The 24,497-nt window shown below is 34.3% G+C and overlaps 1 protein-coding gene across 2 annotated transcripts in view; it reads right to left on the reverse strand.

Annotated features, from left to right (window-relative positions):
* Window positions 1–24,497, reverse strand: part of LOC140136335 (uncharacterized protein KIAA0513-like) — a 132,784-nt gene that overhangs the window by 67,479 nt on the left and 40,808 nt on the right. For both annotated transcript variants that reach the window (XM_072158061.1, XM_072158062.1), the window contains one exon: window positions 22,952–23,000. In XM_072158061.1, the coding sequence (XP_072014162.1) occupies window positions 22,952–23,000 (49 nt within the window). The remainder of the gene's footprint in view (window positions 1–22,951; window positions 23,001–24,497) is intronic.

Genomic DNA, 24,497 nt, shown 5'->3' on the forward strand with positions numbered 1-24,497 from the left:
ATTAACGGAAATGTAGGCAAAATATGCAAATGAACTCATTAATATTCATAAATATGCAAATAAAATGACACAAAACTATTCAGCACATCAGCTGAATCCAACAAGCCAAGTGATGGTCAGAATTCAGTCGGCCATTACTGGGTCCCATCTGCACCAAACTGGTGTCGTTACTTGGGTGGATTAAATCCGCTTAAAATTCAATGTTGAATTGTATTGTGTTGTAAACTTTCATCATTCTTTTGTCTATGTGTAACGTAACACGGGTGATGGAATGCAGTTTAATATCCCCGCCAGAAAGAATGCATGATGGGAAGTGCAAGATACCTTTCTTTGCCCGCCCATCCACCCACCCTATCCCTGCAACATATTTCTCATTCATAACCAATGCTTCACTAAATTGTTCTACTTTTCCTATTTTTTTCTTTTATTAGTGTTTAAGTAATTATATTTGGTTTATCCTCTCAAATTTAAATATTGGATCTTGGGCCCAGGATGGGCCCATCTGGCTATGACCAGGCTGCATTAATACACAATCCATATCAATAAGTGGACCTCAGCAGTATTCAGATGACACACAGTACCTCATAATGCCTACAACATAATGAACACTTGTCAGGGCAGAGTACGTACATGTCAGTTATTGTAGGTCCTACTATTCACCATAGAAGTGACGTAAATAAGAGGACTAACTACCATAGCAATAGATGAATACAATTTGGAATAGATCGCCGAGCACTACATCGTTCTCGCGGTACCTATGCATTGAACCATAGATGTCAAAGAAAGGCTGATCACTCGCACCTGTAAGATTAGTATCTTTGAAAAGAGCAGTATTGTATTCAATCTATGTTTGCAGACATACACAGTCGATAAGTGCAATCTGCTTGTAGTGCAGGGCGATCTATTCAAAAAATTGTATTCACCTATTGCTATGGTAGTTAATCCAATTATTACGTCACTTCTACGGCGAATACACATGCACAAACAAACATAATGCACATACGCACAACTCGGCACACACAGGCACACTCACCCCCACACATGTCAGTCATGTTTCATGGCTTTACTGCTATCAGTGTATACATATGATAACATGGGATATCATAGCTTTTTCAATACTTCAACCAGTGGACAGTACAGGTCTCACAAGTTGATTTCATGCATTGATGCATTAGGCTGCGATCACATAGAAGTATACTATATACGGTATTCGCCATACTCGTATGTGAACTCAGCCTGATCGAATGAGCGTATTTCGTATAGCGAATACCGTATACTTCTATGTGATCGCAGCCTTATGGCAGTATATGCAACACTGCAAAAATCAGTCAGTTTGTCATTGTCATTGCAGGGCTGACTGTTTGCATCAACTGATGCAGCTAGCAGAAAGACATGTGTCTCACACACAGCAAGTACTCAAGTAGAAACCGGGGTAGAAACAAACAACCAGGGGTTGTCTTTTGGAATTTGCAGGAGAGTATTAAAATAGCTCTTCTGGAGCCTTAAAGGAGAGCTGTTTAGAGCATTTACAATAGAATGTAAGTGAGAGGAATGGTCACCTAAAGGAGAGCTAAAATCACTCTCCTATATCAGATTTAAGGAGAGCAGTAGAGAGTGATTGCTCTCACTCTCCTCAAAAGGTAGTCCCTGAAACAACCATACATGAATCATATGAGATATCATATTTTTGCCCTGCACTATTGTGTATGTGTACAATCATTAATTGTTTTCACCTATCACTATGATAATTAATCCTGTTACTTCTACAGAGAATTGCATCTATAGAGTGAAACCACTCTCACTTGTCACATACACATAATCAATCATCGTTGATATATGGATGGGGTACCCTCTATGAATGGCTAATTAACCAAAGGAAACAATGCCTGGCTATTCTATATGAAAGCAGGTTTTGTCCCAGATGGAATTAATTTCAGGTTACTCATGGATTTGAACGGAATTTTGGGCAGAATGTATGTCCCCGCAAAGACCACACTAGCTGTCCCTCCCTCTCTCCCTTTTTTTCTTCTTCTTTTTGTTTCCTTTAATTTAAATATTCATTTTATTTGTCACCTTCCAAATTTTGTCGTTCAAATGGGTACATTTTTGGAATGAAATAGCATTATAAAATGTGTAAAGGGAAGGATAAGTTTTTTCTACTTCTTTAGATCATGACAAGTTCTTTTAAAGAAGCAATTGTGTCTATATTTTAAAAGTAATAAAAATAATTCTTGTGTATGGTGTATCATGTTTCACATTAGCATTGCAAAGTTGAAGCTTCTATGATGTATAAATGCTCAGTGGAGGCAGTCTATCTCTCCTACAGATGAAAAACATATCATTAGCTGATATTATAGTGATCACATTAAATTCATAAATGACATCCAACTACTTCCATTAAAACCAAATCTGGCATCACTAATGTCTCATGAATATATTATTGTTTTCTAATGAATTAATGAAAGTTTTCTTCTCTACCCACTTAATGACATTTTAAATGACGACAGTCACCCTGAGCTTGAAAACAGATGTACATTCTTAAAGGCATAAAGCCAATTTCAGAAAAATATAAATAACTGTACAATGGGTTCTAAGATCCCCAGGCTTGAAACAAATTTCCACCATGTGCATGATTTTTCTCGGAAGAGGAAACGTTTTGCTATATTATTCACATTAACTCAAGACATATGGAAATGTAAATATGCAATTATTAGCTTCCTGGACTAATTTCCAACAAGATCAATGAATTAATACAGGCTGTATCAAAATGATTGGTACCCAACAGTCTTCATGTTTATTGACAAATGCATTCCAAAATGGCCTTTAACCCATATCTGGTTGTACATTCATAGAATAACACTTGATAGGCTGTGTACAAAAATCATACTTCTTTATAGCGTGTTGGCCATACACTTCAGCATAAAAAGTCCAAGTTTTGAGATATTTTCTCACAATATCCAGAGCTATATCAAGAACCACTGAACCAATACTGTACTTGTTTGTACTCATTTTAATGTATTTTTCAGGCTGATTCCAAAAATTTGTCATCTGGAGTCGACACCCCGGGTGAAGAGCATTAACTAGAGGTCAAATCATTAATCATTGAGCCAAGACTTTTAAATGTAGTCTATACTTTGATCAGCTCATAATCGGCGGGCATTATAATATCAAAATCAATAATTAAAAGGGCATTTCGTGATCCACAGCATCATCCCCCACTTTTCTAAAAAAAGTTGAGATTTTTATATCACTGGAAACCTCTGGCTACATAATGTTTATGTACAAAAAAATTTCTTGCAAATTAATTAGTTTAGCAAAGACATCATGAATTGAATTTCGCTCTGGTATACCAGAACGAAATTACAACGCATTGTCTATGGAGTAGTGTAATACACATAATCATGCATAACTCGCAAACGCAAAATCAGAATCAACTTAATTTTTTGGAATAAGCTTTTTTCGTTGATCTACTGAAAAATGTCATAAAAAGAGGATGCTGGGATCACGAAATACTCCTGTAATATAATCGGATTAATATTAAAATATTTTATTTTGAGAATTGTGACATCATGCCAGAAGCATCACAAATTATTAATTGAAGTCCTATACTTTGTCTACTTTCTTTAACACACAAAATATAGGCCAGACAGGTCAACTAATAGCACTCTTAATGTGGGTCTACTTTTCGGCGTAGTGGTAAAAGCCTAACATTTTCCGCCTATTAAGAGCTGATCAAACTATAACGAACTTTGCCACTGGAAATGCGACGATTTTAGTTTACAGTGTAAAGGATCCTAGTATGTCTTGTATGGCGGATCAAGATGCTTAATAGAGGTAGCTATTTTCATGATTTGTACTCTAGTATCGCAAGGCGGCTATAATTGAACAGAATCGTACCTGCTTACCTTACGGCAAAGAGGCAGTGTTGGTGCGCGCATACTAATTGGGAGAATATGCCAGAGACAGATGGTACCTCGTTTCTCGTCATTAAAGATTATCCATGCATGCATCCATACAGGTTCTCAGATTTCCTGTCTGTGTATACTGTTCTTAAAATAAACTCTGATGGCTTCAGCTCTTGTAATGTGTGCAGTATATTTTATCGTTTGTTATGTAAAATAATTGATTGAGTGCATAATATGATGAGTGTGTACTGTGTATGTAATGATGACTCTGTTTGTGATACATCTAATTGCTATTAAATGAGGACAAAAAGCTTATGACACCTGCAAACATCTAACTGTGGACCTTGCTAGAAATGCTGTGAAAATCCACCTGCCCCATATACATGTTTCCATTGTATGTATACATGGTATAGTACCAAACACGTCCATGTATAAAACATTAAAAGATGTGCGTCTGTTACCAATCATACAATGTGAGCATGTCTTTTACACACATTGGCATGTATTATGTGCAGTGTTTCCTCTCTCTGGAAATTGCATGGGTGCACCAAATAAGCATGCTTCCCAAATTGGCCCAATTTTGGCTCAAAATTCCACAAATTAACAAATTGTAAATTCTTGAGCACCAAATCTATTTTCACTGTGCTAAAATTGTGACATACAGCCTGAGTGAACACTGCTCGGTAGGAATGATTTACATTTCTCTTTTTACATACATGAACTAGAAGTGATGTGAAAATCCATTGAGTCCCTTTGAGTATTCATGATTGATAAATTCTTTCAGATTTCATTCACATATTAAATTCTACGTCTGCAAAGTATCAACCACAATGTATTCACGAGTCCTCCGACTCAATATGAAGATGCTGCAAGGGATTCCCTCGTAACACTGCTAGATGAGCTTGATCTTTAGGGATTAACTAAAAAAACTGCTGATGATACAAGTCTAAGTATATTGCTAGTCTTGTTACAGCATTCACACAGACTATGTAGAGTCGCAAGTGTGTGCTACCTCCTACCCTCCCATGTTGTGCTCTAGTTTAGCTTGCGGGATATTGTGCTTTATATATATGCTGGATTACACTGTAAAGTAACAAGAGGATGTTTTGGTGCAAATGGGCTATTCCAATTAATATCCTTACATTACACCCCCTATAAAAGACATGACCTTGATCTCTCACATGGGGTTGCAGATTTTAAAATGTACACTCCCTGTGTGAAAGTTTATGTTTTCCATAGGGGGTGTATGGATTTCAACTGGAATAGCCCAATCACTTGAGGCGAATGAACTGTGACCTTAGGCAAGAAATAAAGGAGCAGTGGTTTCAAAATGAACCATCTTCATGTAGCTTTAAACTCATTCAAGCACAAAAGGGTTACCTAATTTTGTAATAGACAAGTATTTTATCATAACAAACACTTTGCATTTGATCTTCATCTATCATGCTGCTTAAAAAAAGATGTATCTGTCCCATAAAAAGGATTGTGATTGATTTGTTTGGGTGATCTATGTATCTAAAACAGGAAAGGAAATATACTATTTTGATTTATTGGTAGGTGCTGGTGACTATTTACTTTGTATGCTTACAGTGTATGTAAAATGATAGCTGCTCTCATTGTAACGTACAATTTCAATGAATTTTGTTATTCTTTACTGAAAATGCTGAAATAATATAAGTAATAATGGTCAGGAAAGGTTTCTGTCCATTTTAAGCTGAAATAACAAGAAAACATGAAAGATATCACACTGGCTATTTTGGTTGTTTAATGTGGAGCTCTATGTGGGGACTTTATATCTGATTCTATTACCCCCACGACCCATTATTCAAAATCCGAACTGTGATTTGTTGAAAAGCGTCATGTGAAAGACCATTAATTAGCAATAAAGTGGCCAGGGCAACGAACTTTATGTTCTTCTCGCACCACAGCGCACAGCAAAGCGCGATGCAGTATATTAGCATTGTTACGCATTCTACGCAAAGCATTGCGCTTGGTTACGCGTTCTGCAATACTCGCTATCTCTTACGCTTTGGCTACGCGTAGGCGCTCCACCTTGAAGTAAACAACTTGAAAAGATTGGGCAAAAAATGTGATATTTTCTCTTTATCGCACTATTTCATGGTAATAGAATAGAAATAAAGGGTGCAGCATTATCCTTTACGCAAATAATGTGTCCTCGGCAGTAAAACGTTTAAATAATGGGTTCGGCTGCGCCTCACCCATTATTTATGTTTTTACTGCCTCGGACACATTATTTTTGTGTAAAGGATAATGCATTACCCTTTATTTCTTAAATACAACATTACTTCAAAATTGCTCTTGCCTGACAAACACAACAAATTAGGCTGATTCTATTTAGATGTATGTCGGGACATGTGTAAACTTTACTAATATGCCAAAAAATCAGGTTTGAAAAAATCAACCAATTTCATATTATAAGATCATGCATGGCTTGTTTCAAATATATTGATAGGTTTAGTTACCATATAATATTGGAGGTTTACAAGAGTAAGCAGTGATTTATACCAAATATTTTGCATCTATTTATTATTTTGCTTTAAAACAATATTAAAATTTAAATTTGATGAATTTTGGGATGTTCCAGTCAGGCAAAACAAATCACCATGTGTGTCTTTTACAGCAAATTTTATATAATGCAGTACATTTTGAACCGCTATTACAAGATGCTGACACATCACAATAAATACCTGCCACAATGGACTATTCCAACTGAAATCCACACACCCCCTACGGAAAACATGTCTTTCATACAGGAAGTGCATTTCAAATGGGGTTACCTGAATGGGTGACTCCATTTGAAATCTACACCACCTGTGTGGAAAATAAAGATCATATCTTTCATAAGGGGTGTATGGATTTCAACTGCAATAGCCTAATATTTTTAAAACATGGAAGTTACTGCTACTATGTTTACATAGACATTTGATCATTTGAAAGCTTTTAGAGATAGAAATCCCATATTTATGGTTTCTTTATTTTGGGGTGCAATAAAATGATGCTATACTATGAGGGAAATAAAAGCAGCATGAGGCAATGGATTGGCATCAAGGCTGCATATTGCTGTTGGGGTGTCTCTCATTTGTGAGTACTCATCTTTGAAATTCATTACAATTTGCATAAATTATGAACATGATAGCATTCACCCACATTATCAGCCATACAGATGCTGAATATTTGATGTAAAATATTTGTTCAACAAAGTATAGATGAGTTGACCTTTTTTTATTTTGAAAATTTGAAATTTTACCTTTATGCCTATAACTCAAGAACTGTACATTGGAGATAGGTCAAACTATACTTTTTCTGAATCCTAACAATGTGGAATACAATGAGATGGTTTTTATTCATATTCATGAAATGTTAGCCCTGCATTAGCAGCCATTTTGAATATATGCACATTATCAACCCTATGCCCTTTTTTGAACCTTTTGTTGTTCAGGAGGGTGTTTAGAGTCACTAGCAAGCAAAAACATTGGTGTTCCAATTGTGTCTAGCTCAAACACAAAATTTACTCGTCTATAACCTTAAGGATCATGGGTAGCAAGCTACATTGTATTTCTTTTTAAGTTGTATCAACTGTCTAAAAACCTTAGAGCCCAACATCAGTAATAGATTTATTGACAAGAAGTATCTAATTATATGCAGTTGTAATTGAAAACAGCTGCCCTGGTTTGGATCCCTACCCATCTATTTTCCCTATCTCTCTCTCTCTCTCTCCTTATAATTTCTATTTGTGTATTTAACCATGCTATCGGGCTATTCTACTTGAAATCCATACTCCTCCTATGGAACACATGGTCTTAATCTTCCACATAGGTAGTGTGAATTTCAAATGGGGTTACCTGAATGGGTGATTCCCAGAGATGCCAAAATTAACATCCAGAAAATAGGGAGGATTCAAACAAAAAATAGGGAGGTTTTCAAAATTACATGCAACTCAAGGGCACAAAATTTGCCAGAAATAAGGAGGTTGCCAAATTTGGGTGTCAAAATGGACAAAAATGTTTACAAAAATAGGGAGCCTCCCTCTTAAATAGGGAGGGTTGGCATCTCTGGATTCCATTTGAAATCTACACCCACTATCAGGGAGATTAAGGTGATTTTATAGGGGGGGTATGCAGGGGTAGCGTTAACCCCCGATCGGGGGTGAATGACCCCCTAAATTAAAAAAATTATTAATTTTTCACCCTCCATATATTGGGAATGTGCAAGCTCGGGGGTGAACTCTGACCTTCTACTTTTGGACCTTATTCCTACCCCTGACTACACTGCAAAATATTTTTCACCCCCAAGATTTAATTTTCACCCCATGTATTTGGATTTTCTGCAAGCTTGGGGGTGAAAAACACAGGAAAACAACCCCCGACTTTCAGGCCTTAATGCTACCCCTGGGTGTATGGATTTCAACTGGAATAGCCCATTTGATATTTTACCATGCTTACAGCAACAGAGTTATACTCTCCTTTAATGTTCACAATGTGTGGGCAAATTAAATTCAAAATGTGCTTGGTGTTAAAGCCATATTAAATGTACGATATTTTTAGAATGAAATTTGTTAATTTTTTTCACACCTGTTTTTTTCTGTCATATTTGTAATGTTTACACATGTCCCAACATACCCCTATTAATTGTAATCAGCCATTTTGTTGTGTTTGTAGGGCAACAAAGTAATCTGTAAATAATCATCTCTACTGCCCATTCCAGAAAGAATACAGTACTTTTTGGGGGGGGGATATGTGGTAGCTCGAGCTGCCAAACTCTTACCCATTTCTAAAGATAATCTTACCCAAATTAGGGAACCATCCGATTCTCTGAGGGTCTTGGTTTAATTTAGGTCCATATTTTTACCCTGATTTTTCATTTGTATCACCTAATTTCATGCCTAGCAGGCTAGCACACACACACAAAACAGAATTACAGGTTACAAATTAGTGAATTTACTGCGTTTTTTGCACATAGCGTGGACTTTTTTCCAAAGTAAGCCCATGTCTAAGCCCATTGTTTCTTCTAAACATCAACCCATGTCTAAGGATTTCTCATGTAAAACTAGTGATTTGAGTGGCACATCCCCATTAGTATGCCTCATATAGCTCAGGAGATGAGCATGCTGGGGATCCTTATAACCAAAGTGTAAATTTGTTGGATAATTGTGGCACTCCCACTCAACCCATCTAGCACCAACATTCTTTCTCATGTTTCTAATTCATGTAACAACAATACCAGAAAAATGTGACCAAACATTGCTTGCCTCAATTAAGACAGTACAATAACATGTGACGTCCATATTACATTTATCGATGGTCTCGCTGTCTAGCTTAATTCAATCAATTTAATATTGCGATGATAACGTGTAGTGTGCTTGCAATAGATATTCATATCATTTTTTCCTGCTGAGAGTAGGCTTGGACGAGGTATACAAGTATACACAATTTCGTAAACCACCCACACATGATTGTAGGTCATGGGCGCATTATAACTGTCAGTGCATGGGTGGGAAATTTTTGCCAGATTTTTATATTTGAGCCTTTCACTGGTTTTTTTTTTCAGAACTGCAAATTTAAAAGCCTGAGAAAATATTCTTACCCATATGCTGTTTGTAATCATAAATATAAAAACAGCAAAACTGCACCAAACAGTCAATCACAAAAAACAAAATTATACCACAAAATATCACACTCTTAACATTACTTGTTTTCAGGGTATTTGTAATTATAACTGTCAGTGGAAGTGAGGAAGTTTGGGCTATGAGGCCAACCAAAAATTGCTGTTGTCCTTACATGAAAATTTTGGATAGAGAACTTTTTTTCTCTCTTTGTATACCAACTCAAGGATTCAGATTTTAGACCTAAAATGAGAGGTGAATATGTTTTTTACACAATAAAACTACTGAATAAACACATGAACAATAAATATGATTAAACTGTAAAAAAAGAGTAGAAAGCATGTTTGTTGGACATATTTTTATACAAGTGTGAATTATTTTCAACCAGAAAAAATATTCCCTCTTGATTCTAAACACAAACATATTTGAAACTCTTGTATTATCCACAATGCATATTGCTTATTTTATTGTGTTTCCTTGTTTTACTTTGTAACTTTGTAATTTTGTGAACGCACCGTTGGGTAGATGTGTGCCATTGATATAAAAGCGTTTGTTCTAATAATAAAATAAAATAAATATAATGGAAGACATTGAACCACAAAGATAATAAAACTACTGAATAAACACAAGAGCAATAAATCTGATTAAATATTTGATATGATTTTGACACTTTAGATAAGCAATAGAGATTTGAAAAAACAAAATCCCTACATTTTCCTAATTTATTTTATCCACAATTGAAATTTTAAAAAAGCAATCCATGACTTTGCACAAGTTGGATTGGTTGGGTAAGGGCTACACAACAGTTTTTTGCCTGAGTCTGTGACAAATGTAAAATAAATCTAATATAAACTTGTATACTTCAAAGGCTGGTCAAGTCTAAAATGTGATGCGATCAAGCAAAATCAGTCAGAACTCGGAAATATTGATTTTGAGATATAGCCAAACAAAGTTGTTTTGGAAACTTTTTTAATTGCTCATATCTTTTGAACAGGTTGTTCATTTTCAATGGGGTTTTCTGCAAAATGCAACTTTGTAAATGCCTCTTACTATTTTACAAGAAACTGAAAATTTAATATTTCAGAGGTTCCGACTGATTTTGCTCGATCGCATCACAAATATGTTTTCTTTACATCATGTACAACATTGGTGATCAGACAATGACATTTTTACACTTCTAGTGAGTGTAAGTGTATTACTCCAGTTTGTCAAGTCTGAATCGCACTCAAACATTGATGTATAGGTGAACCCTGTACATTTTGTTCATTATTATTTATTCCACGTTTCTTTTATATTAATTTCAGCTGATGCTAATTTTGTATGTATGTCTCTTTTCTTAATGTTATGGCCGCTACAGCCTCCAAGTATTCAACATATACTATTTGATGTAACATATCTATGTTATTTAATCTAGTCCAATTCCATTTCCAGTAATATTCAAGTTCTAAAGAATGTTTGATTACGTAAAATCGATAACATGTTACGTATAATACCTGGTAGAAATATATTATCGATTTTACGTCATCAAACATTCGTTAGAACCTTTAGCCAGTACTGGAAATAGAATGGGAATAAATTAAATAACGTAGATATGATACATCAAATATTATACGTCAAATAAAAAGTCTGTAGGGTCACTTACTTTACATTGCCCCTAGTTATGTTGACTACATGCACCGTATGTGAGGTTTATGTCAATAAAACATTGATTTATTGATTGTATAGTAGAGAGTGTAATTTCATTGGCTTCCTGTAGATGGTAGTACTATCTTCATAAGAAATGTATCAAATGATTTCATACCAATTAAAGTGATCTTTCTACACTGTTATAAATGTTGCAACTTTTCAAATCACACACATTTGTAAAGAATCGTTACAATCTAGATAATTTGGAATTCATTTTACACAAGTGAGGTATGAAACTGCAACTAACAAAATTCTTTGCACATTTATATCAATTTCAATGTTATTAATCAATTGTGTAAAGAATTATGACCATCCAAGCAAGTGAGAACTTTCTTTTTTGTGGTGTTTATATGTACTATCAAACATCAAATGGTTTATTACTTAAAATACACACACTGCTATCTACTGAAGATAGTAAAACATATTTTGTGGACATTACATGACTCATATGCTATCTACTGAAGATAGTAAAACATGTTTTGTGGATATTATGTGACTCATATGCTATCTACTGAAGATAGTGAAACTTGTTTTGTGGATATTATGCGACTCATATGCTATCTACTGAAGATAGTAAAACCTACTGTTTTATGGATATTATGCGACTCATATGCTATCTACTGAAGATAGTAAAACCTACTGTTTTGTGATATTGTGTGACTCATATGCTATCTACTGAAGATAGTAAAACCTACTGTTTTATGGATATTATGCAACTCATATGCCATCTACTGAAGATAGTAAAACCTACTGTTTTATGGATATTATGCAACTCATATGCTATCTACTGAAGATGGTAAAACCTACTGTTTCATGGATATTATGTGACTCATATGCTATCTACTGAAGAAAGTAAAACAAACATGTTTTGTGGATATTATGTGACTCATATGCCATCTACTGAAGATAGTAAAACATGTTTTGAGGATATTATGTGACTCATGCTATCTACTGAAGACAGTAAAACATGTTTTGTGGATATTATGTGACTCATATGCTATCTACTGAAGATAGTAACACATGTTTTGTGGATATTATGTGACTCATATGCTATCTACTGAAGATATTAAAACCTACTATTTTGTGGATATTGTGTGACTCATATGCTATCTACTGAAGATAGTAAAATTTACTTTTTGTTACTCATCATCATTGTGACCAAAAGTATACCAAGTCATAATTTCAAATCATTGGTGTGATCATTACATAAAACGGGCAGTCACATACCAGGCAAGAGGGGTGAAGGAGGTGTTATTGCACTTAGCTGGAAATAGTTGGTAAAAAATCCTAAAAATCACACTTTCCTATACTTTTGAATAAGGAAGGAGACAAAAATATACTAAAATTAAGGGCAACAAATAAAAAAATAAAAAAAAATCCTGGGAAATCATATTCTTGAATAACTAGTATTATCGACACATTTCATCATTGGCAAAATCTGTCACACTATACTTGAGAGCAAGCACACTTGAGAGTTTGCACTTGCACACACTTGATGACAAAACAAACAGCCGTCAACTCATCTGCAATTCATCACTGACATCTCTCAATTTCAAAGCAAATACTAGTTACAATGAATACATATCAAATCCATGTTAATTTGTATTATGCTAACTTGGGTCTTCCTCATTTGTATGTATATCAAGTTTGGAGTTGAACTGTGAAGTAATTCCATTCTATTGTTTCAATCAAGCATGGGCGTCAATACTGGGTGAAGGGTACCCCCCCTAATTTTTGACTAAATGACCCGCCACTGCAATCAAATACATGTAAAAATGTATGTACTCTCCGGATTGCCGAGAAAAGAGAGGGGTAATGGGGTATTGTACCCCAGTCCAGATCGAAGCTTCCTAAAGGGGCCCAAAGGCATGCACAGTACCCACAGTAACCAATAGTATTCTACGAACCTGCCCGGCAGACTATTTCTGTGCAAAAATATCATTATCTCTTTAAGAGCATTATCATTTTGCAATTGTGTCCAATGCAGAATACTTCACATCCAATGAAGTATAGTCATACTTTGATTCTCCTCAAGTTTTTCAATTAAACTAAAGTATAGTGTTACCTGTTACTGACCTATGAGTTACATGTTACTGACCTCAGTTGTGACTAATGGTGGATACAATCACATTCAATTCAAATACAGTTGATAGGGTACTTGAACTAGATTATGTAGCTAGCATTAGGCATGTTCACGATAATTTTATTATCGCCTATTGTGATCAATTTTCATTATCGTGATCACAATAATAGTTTGACAGGCCACGATATTTTGATGGTAAAAATGTGTCTTCAATTGAAAGCTGAGAAGTAGGCAGATGACACAGAAGAAGATACCGGGAGTGACCAACCTGACAATGGCGCCAATGGCATATACCAGCAATAGCACCATCGGACACAGACTAACAATATTTAACAAATTTTAATATTTTCATGTTTTTTCGAAACAGAAACTTGGTCAAATAAAATGTTTTTAAGCTTCCCTCATTATCGCCATTATTGATTATCGCAATAATTTTGCTGGCGATATAGGATATTGAAAAAGGGGCGATGAACATGCCTACCTAGCATACCTTCAATGTATTCAGTATACTTCATTTTGGTTTTCAAAGAAAAGGGACAACAAAAGTTTACTAGCTACAGTAAATAACAAAAACAGTACTATCTTCAACAGATAGCAGAATTTACTATCTTCACAAGAAAGCATACAATATCTTTAGATAAATAGCACACATTCACTATATTCAGTAGAACAACAACAGAGAACTATCACAATATCAATATTCAGGGTTTGGTTTTTGCTGGCAAAAACCTGTTTTTGCCAGCAAAGTGGCAAAAACTGGCAAAAACCTGTTTTTGCCCGGTTTAAACCGGCAAAAATGGCAGAAACTGGCAAAAACTCACATATAGTCACTCAAATATTTAAAAAGTAACACAGAAAGCTCATAAACAGTAACACACAACTTTAAATGAATCATTCAACATATTTTTTGTCTCATGAAGTCCTTAAAATGAAAAAGTTTTGAATTTGGTATATGCCACATTTCGTTAAATGCATTTGAGCAATGAAAACACATGAATTTAATTTCTTAATATGTTACTCATAATTACAAAATCTGGTCTTGTAACACTCAGGAAATTATTTTTGGAACTTAATAATTTGTTTTGAGATGAAAAAACTGAATTATAAATCACTTTTTTAGCTTTTGCCATTTTTTGCCGGCAAAAACTGGCAAAAACTGTTTTTGCCAAGCGGTTAAAACCGTGGTTAAAACCGCGGTTTTTTCCACCTGCGGCAAAAACCTGCGAACCCTGTCAATATTAGTGAAATAAATTTACTATCTACTGTAGGCCGCAGAATTTAACTGTCTGCTATAGATGGCATAACTACTATCATCTACTTCATAGTAGATCTTCAGTGCAGATTTGATTAATAGAGCTCACAGCATCAATATACACAAAATATCATGAACTGTTGAAATCGATATTTAATGGACTGCAGAGTATGAATTTTTACGATTTATAGGTGAGAGCTGTTTTCTTTAATCTTCAGTAGACAGCACATAAACTCCACAATACACAATTTCTTATCACTATCTTATTACTATCTTCTGCAGACAATGCTCTATTATCCAAAAGAAGCACTGAAATTTTATCATAAACAGATGTATTTTATCTACATGCAAATAAAAATTATCCAACACACAGTTAACTGCATAAGAATAAAATATTGTTTTCTTGTGCTCCTTTGACACCAACCAACCCTAAATTTAGAAAAATCAGGGTTAGAGTTAAGTAAACAAAAATTGAAATGTCACATAAATAATTGTTGTGGTCTTTTTTAATGTTTTTCAATTTTGTTGGTATTTTGGCAACTGATTTGTTGAAGTCAAAAAAGCATGAAAAAGAATTCATGTTTACCTCAAATATTTGCACAGAACATTTTATTTGATAGTACTTTTTACAAAATGCTACAATGCTTTACACGCAGAACACAACATGCACACATTTATGCAAAGTTTGCTGCCCAGTAATGGCGAAATAATCAGGAAACACGCTGATTTTGCCCTTCATGAGTGGAGGTAATGTGGGTCTAATCTCTCAGCCACACATCTCAGTACATATCTTGCTAAATGAGAACCCGCCATTAAATCACAACCTCTACAAGATTCTTGCTGATATTTTAAGCATGTACTTTGTCATCATAATCTTGTCAGGGTATAAATTAGCTTAATTATTTTACAAGGTGTACATAATTTAGTTGAGTTCTGTTTGAGAAAAAAACAAAACAAAGAAAAAAACACCCGAGCCTCATGAGGAGCAAATCTGCACATTATCTAAGGAGCGGGCCTGGAGCCTGATAGACTAATACTATGTTTTTCATTGTCTGCAATGCAGAAAACATATCACAACATCATAGATATCAGTATGTTGATGGACGGGTGATATGATTGTGTTGGACAGGGATTTACTTACCTTTTTTTTTTTTACTTGTAGAGATAAAAATAATGATGCTCTTTTTAATCAAGACTTGATGCTTTGTATTAAGATTAAAAGGGCATTCTGTGATCCACAGCCTCATTCCCCACCCCACTTTTCTCAAAAAAGTTGACATTTTTATACCACTGGAATCATCTGGCTACATAATGTGTATGTACTAAATATTTCTTGTAGATTAATTTGTTTTGCAAAAATATCGCCAAATCTGAAATTACAACACATTGTCTATGGAGCAGTCTAATCACGCATTATGCATAACTCGCAAAACACAAATAAGTATGCCAACTTTTAATCAAATTAAATCCTACATTTTACAAGGAATTAACCAGGGCTTAGAATCGATCAGTCTCATTCTTGCTATCAGGGTTGTTGATTTAAAAAAAAGTAAATTAAACAAAAATCAAGATTTAAAAAAATTTAAATCGGATTTATTTGATTTAAATCGGTTTTTAAAAATAAAATTTTATTCCAAGAACTGCTATACCCCATGATAAATTCAAAAGAGTACCAGTGGAATGATAGTCATATGCACAATCCTACCAGATATTTACCAAAAAATAAAAACATATTTTTACATGTGAAAATTTCAAAGAAAAAATTTGGTAAAAATCATGGGAAAAAACCTGCTGAATTCTGCACCTTGAAAATGAATTTTTAGCAATAAAGTAAGTATCCAAAATTTGTAGAAACATAGGAATGAAGTAAAACAGTAAATTAAAGAAAGAAATTAATTTACATTTCTAAAAAAATTAAAAAAACAGTTGATTTAAATCAGTGATTTATTTAAAAAAATCAAGTGATTTAAATCGCGATTCGGCTTGATTTAAATCAAACAACCCTGATTGCTATGCACCTACGATTGGTTCAAATAGCATGTAGGATTATCGCATTGCCCGCGCTAAAATGTGTAATATCGTGTCATATTACATGGCTGAAGATAATACAATCTATTTTGCTTTATTTATATTTATTTATTATTTTTAAATAATAAATAAATATAAATGATATCTTGAGCTATCCACTGAAGATAATAAAAATCTATTTTGCTTTATTGAACTCTTGAGCTATCTACTGAAGAAAGTAAAACCTATTTGGCTTTATTGAACTCTTGAGCTATCTACTGAAGAAAGTAAAACCTATTTGGCTTTATTGAACTCTTGAGCTATCTACTGAAGAAAGTAAAACCTACCGTATTGTTTGTAATAAACGCTCCCCCTCTAATAAACGCCCCCCCTCCAATGTTTCTGTGAAAATTGACAAAAATGCTAACATTTCCATGACATATCATGCATATCGTAGGTAAGCTTAAAACTTGCATCAGTCATGTCAGTCACGATCGCTAAATTGAATGGACAAAACCTATTATGACTCAACTCCCATCCATTTCATTGCCTAATTATGGTAGAATTTCACTAATTCCATGCACTTACAGGTGTAAATTTGTTGTATTCCCCACGAAAATATCATTTTCCGTGGGTGCTGCCATCATGTATAGTGTAAATCCCTCCTTTTAATAGGAGCACCATCGGGAAATTGAACATGATTTTTAAGCTTTTTTCACTGACAATTCACTTCCAATAAACGCCCCCTTTTGAAAAATGCAACGCCCGGGCGTTTATTACAAACAATACGGTATTTGGCTTTATTGAACTCTTGAGCTATCTACTGAAGATAGCAAAACCTATTTTGCTTTATTGAACTATTGAGCTATCTACTGAAGATAGTAAAACCTATTTTGCTTTATTAATTGATATCTTGTGCTATCTACTGAAGATAGTAAAACCTATTTTGCTTTATTGATATCTTGTGCTATCTACTGAAGATAGTAAAACCTATTTTGCTTTATTGATATCCTGTACTATCTGACCAAAATTTTATGGTATCTACTGAAGATAGTAAAACCTATTTTGCTTTATTGATATCTTGTGCTACCAACTGATGATAGTAAAACATATCTTGCTTTATTGATATCTTGTGCTATCTATTGATGATAGTAAAGCCTATTTTGCATTGATATCTTAGCATAGTTAGTTAGACGCAAGTGACCATATACGTACCCCAAAGTCACTTACATTATATTATAGAGTGCAGAATTAACCGTCCATTTGTTGCCGAAACGAGTAACATGTAATTGTGGACATAGCTACTTCTGGCTCTAAGCCTTTGTTTTGCTCTATTGACATCTTGTGCTATCTACTAATGATAGTAAAACCTAATTTGCTTTGATATCTTGTGCTATCTACTGAAGATAGTAAAACATATTTTGATTTATTGAACTCTTGTGCTACCATAAAATGGGGGTAGCTTTGAGGTCAATTTTTAGAGTTTTAAATCATTGCTTCCAAACAAAACCCATTATATTTCTAATTATTAACTGTTATTTAGGACTTTAGGGTCCCCTCTACACCTTGAAGTTGAAAAAAAAATTAAGGGTACGCTAGGGGTTAAAAATAGCCTGACCAAAGTTGCCACAAATGTGGCAAAATTTCATTTCATGAAGGAAAAAAAATCAAAAAATTGATCTTTGCTGTATATGGGCAAGTTGTTGTTTTTTCTGACATTTGACACCTTGCAAATTTAACCAAGCACACATCCTTGTTCACAAAGATCGATTTTTATTTTTTTCTGGAAAAAATGCAATTATTTCGTCAATTTTGAGGAAATTTGACCCGAGAGACTATTATTTCTTCCAAATATAATAACTTTGATTATTTCTTACCAAATTGACACCAAATATGACTAAAAACAATGGAAATATGATAAAAAAAGATTATACTGACTGAAGTTACCCCGCTGACCGAAGTTACCACATTTTACAGTGTCTACTGAAGATAATAAAACCTATTAAAATTACTTTATTGATCTAGTGCTATCTACTGAAGACCGTAAAACCTATTTTGCTTTATTGATATCTTGTGCTATCTACTGAAGATAGTAAAACCTATTTTGCTTTTTTGAACTCTTGAGCTATCTACTGAAGATAGTAAAACCTATTTAGCTTTACATTGAACTCTTGAGCTATCTACTGAAGATAGTAAAACCTATTTAGCTTTATTGATACTTTGAGATACTGGAGATAGTTAATCCTATACTATATCCTAAAATAACACGAACAGGGGAAACAATGAAATTTACTCAATCCAGCTGTACTAACGCACAAAAAGCGGGCTATTTTATTAATGCGGGTGGGGGCTTTGAGACAAACAATTAAATTAAAATGGCCTTGTGGATTATGATAAAAAGAAAATTGAACATGCTATCTATAGGCAGGTAGTAAATTTACCCGGGATGGGGGTATTCAAGTTTGGTTTGGGTAGGGGTATGCTGCTGAGGATTTGAAAGTGGACCCATCACTATACAAATTTTTCAAAAAAATTTGGTATACCACAAGTTAAAATTGAACTTCAACTTTTCCCCAAATTTTTTTGTAAATTTAGTCTAGAAAAAGGGGTTATTGATATACGGTACCAAAAGGCCATAAATGTGACCCATGATTGCTGCACATCCTGTAAGGTCATTTGTACTGAGTATCCCCCCTCCCTGTGAAATTTACCTTACCTTACAAATGCAAGTTTGGCTGTTCTAATGATTCTACTACATGTATTACAATAATTTCAATTCTTTTGGAATGCTTTACAAAGCTTAACATCATTGATGTGCCTCTTCACTGGATATAGACTATTGTACAGCGCAAGTCATTTTCTGTTCCATTTGCTTTATGTGGAAAGGATTCTGCCAAGATTACTAGCACATAAGGGACCATCGTGACAAATATAAACCATACAGTATTATCAGTGTCATTTCAGAAAAAAAACCCTCACAGGCAGCTAAGCAGCTATGTAACAAAAATACAATGCCTCTCTTCAAGGGCACTGCTACTATGTGGCAGTCTCTCCCTGATGAGCTAGTGCAGGTGATACAGACGACAGACAGATACCGCGAGTCACAACAAAAAATATAGCATGAAATATGCCTAGGGGCTAGTGCTCCAATGGTTTCAGAAGGTCGACTGATAGATAATGAGTGCATGGTGCTCATATAGTAGCCAGCAAATTGAGCAGCTCATAATAAATAGGACTGAATGGGTCAGCTACCGTGGTATTACTGACTGCCAATTACATTACAAACCGATGTATATGCATGCCAAGTTTTGTATGCGATATGCGTGGGCACAAATCAAAATAAAATTACATAAATATGTAGATTTTTGTGTAAATTATAACCTGTTTACAGTTGCATGCTATGAAAATGTGGCCATAGCTATAGAAACAGGTCTTCTTGAAAATAAACAGCAATCCTGTTCTTGATTGCATGCTATGAAAATAAGGCTATAGCTATTGAAACCGAGGTCTTCATAAAAATAAACAACATTATTATAACCTGTACAAGATTGCATGCTATGAAAATGTGGCCATAGCTATTGAAAAGGTCTTCTTGAAAATAAACAGCAATCCTGTTCACGGTTGCATGCTATGAAAATAAGACTATATAGCTATTGAAAATAAATTATGATAAAAACTTTACAATTGACAAGGGAAAAAAAGTAACTTATACAAGGTGTCCTAAATTAAAGCTGGCAATAATATAAATCACATCTGAATTAGACTCCTGGAATATAAATATTTCAAGTTGCTGATTTCCTTCGGCTCATCGGCTGTATCTCAAAATCGATTTTTGCTTCAAAACTCATATCTTTTTGCAAGATGGCACCACACTCGCTGCTTGAAATGCTTCTCAGTCCAATTTTTCTATGATCCCTAAACAGTTTCAAGCACAACATTGATTATGTAAACTCATACCAATACATTGTGTAATACAATTCGCCTAGAGGTCGACTATTTACCATGCTTGATATAGTTGACATGGTACATCTCTCTCAAGAGCTATAGGACAGAGCTATCCTTGTCATCATTTTTCATGTATGAAGGGTTGAGTCAAAGCGGTTGCTATTCCTCACAGTACTTTCCTGCTCACAGTAATATATTTAGCCCACTTCAAATATATGATTACATAAGATGACTATACTAGAGAATATTGTGCAATGGAATAAGCATACGATGGAATATGTATGAATAATATTGAACAGGGATGTGTTTTTGTTCTTCCAACATGGCTGATAAGCATAAAACATTTCCACTGTACCAAAATCACTGCATAGTTCCAAATTTGGTCTTAACTTTTGTGCAAAAATAAAAATACAAAAAATACAAAAAAAAAAAAAAACAACCCATGAATTAACTGCAGCATGTAATATTCAAGATTCTGGCAGACATAGTACCAGAGTAAATATAATGGAAAGCTTTTGTTGAGCGTTCCTCAAGATTGATTTTCATGCCCCAGCAAATGAGTCTAAGTGCATGTTTATTCCATAGAAATTGATACACTAATTCTTTTAAGGCCTATAGCAAACAAAATATTTGTGTCACTAAATAAATTCATCAGGATTCGTCCAACCGGAAGTAAGGATCAACTACCATCATTCTGATGATGCCTACCAACCATGATAGGCGAAACCGTCAATAGTGAGTTACATTTTGGTTTTGTTTAAATGAAATCATTTATAATAATAATAATAAAATATTTGTGATTCCATGACACTTGTGAAATTTGTGAAATTTTCATTTGTGTGATCATTTCATTATTTACAGTAAAAATCTACATGCCTCTTTTAAAGCGAGATGCTGAATTTTTTTTCTAGAACATGAAGCAATATATCAAGAACCACTGAGCAAATAATGCTGTCGTTCGTGATCATTCTGTGGTGCAAATTTGTCTCAGCAAAATTGCCAAATTTTTAAATTCAAAAATATTATGAAAATAAATTTTAAGGGCATTTTTGAAAGGATTTTGTGATTTACAGTTTTAAAAGTTTCAACAACATAAAAAAGGGAAAACAAAAATAAGCATTAGATTCTTTAGCAATTAGTTGCCCAGATAAAATGTTCTCCTGTATAGAAGGCAGAATTCACTGACATATATAATTCCTTACAGATTGTCCCTTGAGGACTGACTTAATTGAGATGAATAAGTGATGTTTTTGCAGAGGATGTGCATGCTTTTAGAGGCTACATTATTGATGAACAGAGTTGCCAAAAATTTTCAGCCCAAATTGCAGGTCAAATCTAGTCGAAAAATCACTAAATTTTACTTATAAATATTTGTTTCTATGGGACAGGAAACTAGGAGAAATCACAGGAGGCAATGCTGAAAAGTCACCCAATTCCTTTCTGTTTTAAACTATTTCCTATGGGACAAGAAATGTTCTGAAGTTGTGAGGAGGATATTCAAAAGTCACCCAATCGGGCTACTAATTTGGCAACTCAGTTGATGAATATGTGTGTGGGAGACTAGGTTATAAAAGAAAATGGTTTACCCATCTATTGTCATGGCACTTTTATAAGAAAATTGGGTTAGATTGGCAACGTTATTTCCTCTTTCTTTGTTCAATGTATTTATAGATTTTCTGTTTTCTTTTGCACGTTAATAGTGAGGTTTTCTGCAATTTTGCCATGCAAAGAATATTGTGTTATGTACACATAATATGGCTTTCATCTAACTTGTAATGACCAATATGTTTATGAAAACAATAAATTATGAATGGTAAATTATTTTCTATCAATTCAGTTCTCAGTTTTGCTCTAACATTAGTGTATTATAAGAAAAATTAAAATTTCGACAATAAATTTGGCAATGCTTTTGCATTTTAATCCACAACTAAAGGTTTTTTTTATGATTCTCTCTAATTAAGACCACTCTAGTAATAAACGCCCACTCTAATAAATCACCCCCTCCCATGAACACCCCACTACTTTTGATTTCAATCAAACATTTGCCGCACATGCCATAACCAGGTAGCTTCTATCTATATACAATGTACATACAAGCAGGCAACACAATAATGATTGTATATAAAAGGTCATGTATGAACCAGGATACAGTGCAGGGTTGCACGCAAGACATACAATTTTCTTGACTAATTTATTTTTGGGCTGTGTGTGCAGACGGGAGATCATATAATAAATAAATAAATAAATTTCGGTGTTTTATATAGCGCCTTTTCCGGATCTTAGGGGGATCAAAGCGCTGTAATATAATGTACAACCCAAGATGGGGTGGGGTACATAACATGATGGCCCCTTACACATCGCTCCATCCACAACCCATCCTGGTACACTCAATTATACTAGCAGAGATACCATTTGACATGATATTCAATCTAACCAAGCTTTCTACTTACCCTGCAGAATGTGCCAAATGCTGCATTGTCTTCTTGGCTGATAGTAGAGCTGAGAACACAAAATAGTACAGAAATGTAAGATTAGCACATTACAATTTGAAAGGGAATGGGAGAGAGAGGGGAGAGATTCAGTGAGGTGGTGAAAAGTAATGTATATATGAGGAGGAAAAAAAGAGGACAGGAGAAAAAAAGAGAGAATGAAAAACTTAAAGGAAACAACGAAATGAGAAGAAATTACGTATCTCCAAAAAATTATTCGCTCAAACATTGCGACCATATTGACAGCCTCGTTGCTGTATTTCACCCCATCAAATTGCAGATTTTTGAATCAGGCTCAATATTTTTCTCATAACCCCAGTGAAATTTTAGGCCTAGAATATGTTTCATTTAGGTGGAATGAACAAAAATATGGTTTGGTGGTTACCACCCAGAAGTCGTGTACTGTGCTATGGGCCTCATAATTGCTTCCAGAATCCAAATCACTAGAGCAATTTAACTTATAACTTGGAGTAAGGTTTGGGTGATGAGCATCAATGTGAGGTAGAAAACACAATGTGTTAACATCAGACCACAATCTCAGCACACATTTAAAACATGTGCGGCCCTTTTTACATGTACAATAAAATAAAATATTGTTCTCCAAAATAATCCGCTGGGAAATATTGCTGAGCTTAGAGCCACCTGTTTAGTGACAACACCAATAATGAGCTGCTTCATGCTCATTATTGATAGAATTAATAAATGTACCAACATATTATTACTCAAACACAGAGCATTTAACAACGTTGCTGCAGTAATTACTGTACAATTATACTTATGCCATACTTGTGTGTTAATGTATACCATAAATACCCATGGGGCCTGATTAAAAATCAATTATGCTTATTTATTGTCGTTAACGAAATGAAGGAATGAAAGCTATACAGTGAAGGTCATGCATAATCATCATCATTAGACATTGTCAGCCATGATAAAATAGATTTCCGATTTGAGGAAAAAACAAAAGACAGTGGTGATACAACGTACTTCTGTTATGAATAGGAACAATATGCTTAGTGTCATAACAGGGAAAATATAAAACAATGGAAATAAATAGCGGTGTTTTTTTTGCCATTCTTGAGAGTATTTTTCATTTTACTCTAATATTTTCAGTGGGGCATTATAAGTAGATCAATTGTACATGTACTAAAGATTTGCAGATATATTTACATAAATCATCCTACTTGCACACTTTGGAAATCTTATAATTATTCAAAATACAGTCTGAGTGATCCAATATATAAAAAAAATGATGCAAAAACTGATATGTTGATTTCTTAATAAAAAAAATTAATGCCTTTCTTCATATGATTTGTCCCAACTAACACATAATTGGAAATGGCCAAATTCAATGTGCTTGGACGACATCAGAGATTTAAATCCCCCATAGAACACCACAGTTAAGGACACTACAAGAAACATATATAAAAGACGTATAAAGTTGTTCTCTAACACAAAGTTTTCTCAGTAATTAAATATCCTAGTGAGAGAAATGTTGGTGTGTTGG

The sequence above is a fragment of the Amphiura filiformis genome, chromosome 16 (genome assembly GCF_039555335.1).
Source record: "Amphiura filiformis chromosome 16, Afil_fr2py, whole genome shotgun sequence".
NCBI lineage: Eukaryota > Metazoa > Echinodermata > Ophiuroidea > Amphilepidida > Amphiuridae > Amphiura > Amphiura filiformis.